The sequence below is a fragment of the Salvia splendens genome, chromosome 3 (genome assembly GCF_004379255.2).
Source record: "Salvia splendens isolate huo1 chromosome 3, SspV2, whole genome shotgun sequence".
Lineage (NCBI taxonomy): Eukaryota > Viridiplantae > Streptophyta > Magnoliopsida > Lamiales > Lamiaceae > Salvia > Salvia splendens.
Window position 1 is genome coordinate 11151373 of NC_056034.1, and position 3933 is coordinate 11155305.

The window sequence follows — 3933 nt, forward strand, 5'->3', positions numbered from 1 at the left end:
GCCCGGCACAGCTCATTTCAGACCCTGGTACTGGGCCGAGCTGGGCCTCAACATCCTCGGGCATCACCGGGCCTGGGCCGGGCTGTGCTATCCCGGCCCAGTTGACAACTCTACTTCTGATTTCATGTGTATTTGAGTGGGTGAGTATAAAATTAAACTCAAAGAAAATCATCATATATAGAGATTAGAGATGCATCATAAGAATTTATAAGTAGCAATGAAATCGAAATTTTTTACTTTCCTTGAAAAATAAAACATTTCACCAACTAAATACAGTGCTCATACTAAAAAAAAACTCAAATACTAACATATGGTATTAGATATTAATAAAAAATAATTAAAAAGGCACAAATGATCACACTTCTGTCCAGCTAAAAAAAATTCAGACAGCCACACCTCTCCTCAAACAATATTTATGCAAATAACATGTTTTAATTATGAATATTATTAATCAAATTCAAAATATTTTAGTTGATTAAATAGGATTAGAAATGTCTCCATGGCCTCTCCGCAAGATCAACGCAGTCCCCATATCTATAGCAATGAAGGAGATGATCAACGGTCATCCCGGCCGCCTGCATAAAGGAGTAGACGATGACCGGCCCCACATACCGGAATCCACGTGTCACCATATCCTTGCTTATGATCTCCGCCTTCGGGCTCCTCAACGGCACGTTTCTTGAGTGCCGGAACTTGTTGATCACCGGTTTGTAGCTCACGTACTCCCACATGTAGCAACTAAATGACCCACATTCTCTAGCAATCTAATTAATTAATGTATAATAATTTAAAATTAATTCAATTTAATGGTTAAATCAAATTAATTGTGTGATTAGGAACTAATTAAACTTGCCTTGGTAATGCATTTTGCGTTGTCAACTATGCACCTAACTCTCCTTTCCACTAAAGCTACGTCTTTGTTTGAGATTATGGCGTTGATCTCTTTTTCCCCCATTTTGCTCACTTTGTAAGGATCAAAACCACTAAAAGCTTCCCTGTTTCATCAGCAAAATTAATCTTAATTTTATCTCTATATATGTTACTGAAAAATAAAAATGTTACCGACCTTAAAAGCTGTCTTCTTTTAAGGATTTCGGTCCAGTTTAAGTCCATGAGGAGTCCACACATTGCAAGAAGCTCAAAAAGCTTACTGCATTGCAAATTCATACACATATTGTATTAATTAATTATGATAATTGGGTAATTAATTCGAGTTTTATTAACTTACTTGTCATCATAAACTGGAACTCCCCAGCATTCGTCGTGAAATTGGACGTAAACGCTGTCTAATAGTAACGATTTCGAATTAGTTTCAATAAAAATAAATAAAATCTGAAATTGTATTTATTTACTAATTACCACTGTTTTTGGTGATCCAGCTGCACCGCCTCGGCTCTTCATCGTCGTGGGATGGAGGCGGTGATTCGATAGGGGAAAGCAAGTGCAGCGCGGAAAAGATCTTCTCCTCCAACGGTGGGGGAGAGGCTGAGTCGGTCGGGGAAGAATCATCGGTTGAGTTCTGCGAAAGCGAGAGCGACAAGGAAGATAATGAGATGGGGGAGCAATGGCTTCTTTTTTGAAGGCCAATGGGATAGATTTTTTTGAGGTTTTTGGAGAAGAAATTGTTGTTTTGCTTCTGCTTTTCACTGTTGATTTCTTTTGATTTCATGAGGGTTTGTTTCTTAGAGTAGTATTTAGACATGTTGGTCGATGAAAGAGAAGTGTGTGTGTGTGTGTGTCTTAATAATTAGGACATATGTGTGTGTATGTGTGTTTATATATGAGAAAAGAATTGAAGTGTTTTGGTAGGAGAAATGTGAATTTCATGAGACGTATATCTTGTTATCTTTTTTTTTGTACTTAGGTTTTAAGCAAATGGTGATTAAAAGGCATGTTGGGTTTGTAATATAGTTGTGGAACGTGACAGTTGAATTTTAAAGAACTGTTTATGCTTTAAAGAGGTGAAATCGATTTAGAGCCACATTCATGAAAATGTCAATATTATTGAGTTGAGTATCACAACTCACAAGAAGGGTCAGTGACGTTACATGTGTTGAATGAAACTGCGCAATGCGCACATACAATACAAATAGAAATCATAATTATTGGATTGTAAAATGACCACTTTGCCCTTGTAATTGAAAGCCATGATAACTGACTGGTCAACCACGAACCGAACTGAACCGGATGTTATATTGTGTGAGTTCGAGAGGATTACTAAATTCAATTGAATTTGCATGTATATGTGGTGAAGGCTAAACCTTTTCGTTTTGAAAATTTATGGGTTCGTGAAAGAGAATGCAAGGAAATAGTGGAGAAGGCTTGGAACTCTCTGCCAAGCAACTAAATTATGGAAAAAATCAACACTTGTGGTCGTGCACTTCAGATTTGGGGAGATTCATTATCAAAGCAGTTTCATGAGAAGATTAAGAAGAGTAAAAGGCAAATGATAGCACTACGAGGGAGACATGATGTGGAGGGGAGAAGACAGTTTGTGGAGGCCCAACTCTTATACTCGAATACTCTAGCGAGGCAAGAGACCTTTTGGAGGCAAAGGGCAAAACAACACTGACTTCGGGATGGAGATCGTAATTCTAAATATTTTCATGCGAAGGCTTCTGCTAGGAAAAAGGAAAAATACGATATCCCAGTCAAAAGACGAAAATGGTGTATGGAAGTCCTGGGAAGATGGTTTGGGGGTAGTAATTTCCGATTACTACACCAATTTATTTACTACCCAACTAGTGGTGTGTGAGTCAGTGGTTGATGCGGTGGCTAGTCGGGTGTCTCCATCGGATAATGCGTTGCTGACTGGGGAGGTAACTGAGGTAGAGATCAAGCATGCGATATTCTCAATGCACCCGGACAAGGCTCCGGGACCCGATGGAATGAACCCGGGCTTTTACCAGAGTTTTTGGCATATTGTTGGTAGAGATATAATTGAGTCTTGTGGTAAAATTTTCAACTCTGAATCTTTACCTAGAGATTTTAATGACACTTTTGTTACACTGATTCCCAAAAAAGATAGGCCGGAGACCATAGTGGAATTTAGGCCCATTGCTTTATGTAATGTCCTATACAAGATTATTTCGAAGGTGTTAGCCAATCGATTAAAAAGGGTCCTCGACAAAGTGGTCTCAGATTCATAGAGCGCTTTCATTCCTGGTAGGTTGATTACGGATAATGTGCTAATTGCTTTTGAATCAATGCACTGGATGCGAAGGAAATCAAAAGGTGGGACAGGCTGTGCAGCTCTTAAGCTTGATACGAGTAAGGTGTATGATCGTATTGAATGGAGTTTCTTACAGCAAATGCTTTGTCGTATGAGGTTTGATGATCAGTTTATCCGGTGGTTAATAATGTGTGTGTCATCTGTGAAATATTTCGTGGTGAATAACAACAACAAAGTGGTTCCAATCACAGCGAGTTGAGGCCTTAGGAAAGGGGATCCTTTATCCCCCTATCTTTTCATCCTTTGTGCCGAAGGCTTTTCGGCTATTTTGAGAAGGGGGAGAGGTTGGGGCGACTGCACGGTTGTCGGGTATCTCAGGGGCGCCTACTATTTCTCATTTGTTCTTTGCAGATGATAGCTTACTTTTCTTCCGAGAAAATCAGGAGGAGGGAAATGTGGTGAAGCAGTGTATCAAAGAATACGAAGAAGCATCAGGTCAGTTGATAAATTATAATAAATCAGAAGCTTTCTTCAGGTCCAGTGCTTCCAACGTGGCTATGATTGAATTGTGCGAGTTGCTAGGTGTAAATCTATTAGATGGATGCGGTATCTATCTGGGGATGCCTATGTTTGTTGGGAGGGACAAAAAAATCACTTTTCGATTTCTTAGAGAGAAAATGTGGTCAAAGGTGGAGGGGTGGAATAAATCTCTACTTTCCTTGGCAGGGAGTGAAGTACTAATTAAAGGTGTAGCGCAAGCT

General features: G+C 39.4%; 1 protein-coding gene across 1 annotated transcript; it reads right to left on the reverse strand.

The window, feature by feature from the left end:
- Nucleotides 1–212: 212 nt before the first annotated feature.
- On the reverse strand, nucleotides 213–1753 carry LOC121793910 (DNA-3-methyladenine glycosylase-like). The gene is made up of 5 exons (XM_042191935.1): nucleotides 1360–1753; nucleotides 1229–1286; nucleotides 1067–1150; nucleotides 854–995; nucleotides 213–764 (listed from the first exon to the last, which is right to left on the reverse strand). The coding sequence occupies exons 1-5, from the start codon at nucleotides 1700–1702 to the stop codon at nucleotides 486–488; spliced, it is 906 nt and encodes a 301-aa protein (XP_042047869.1). The 5' UTR covers nucleotides 1703–1753; the 3' UTR covers nucleotides 213–485.
- Nucleotides 1754–3933: the final 2180 nt, after the last annotated feature.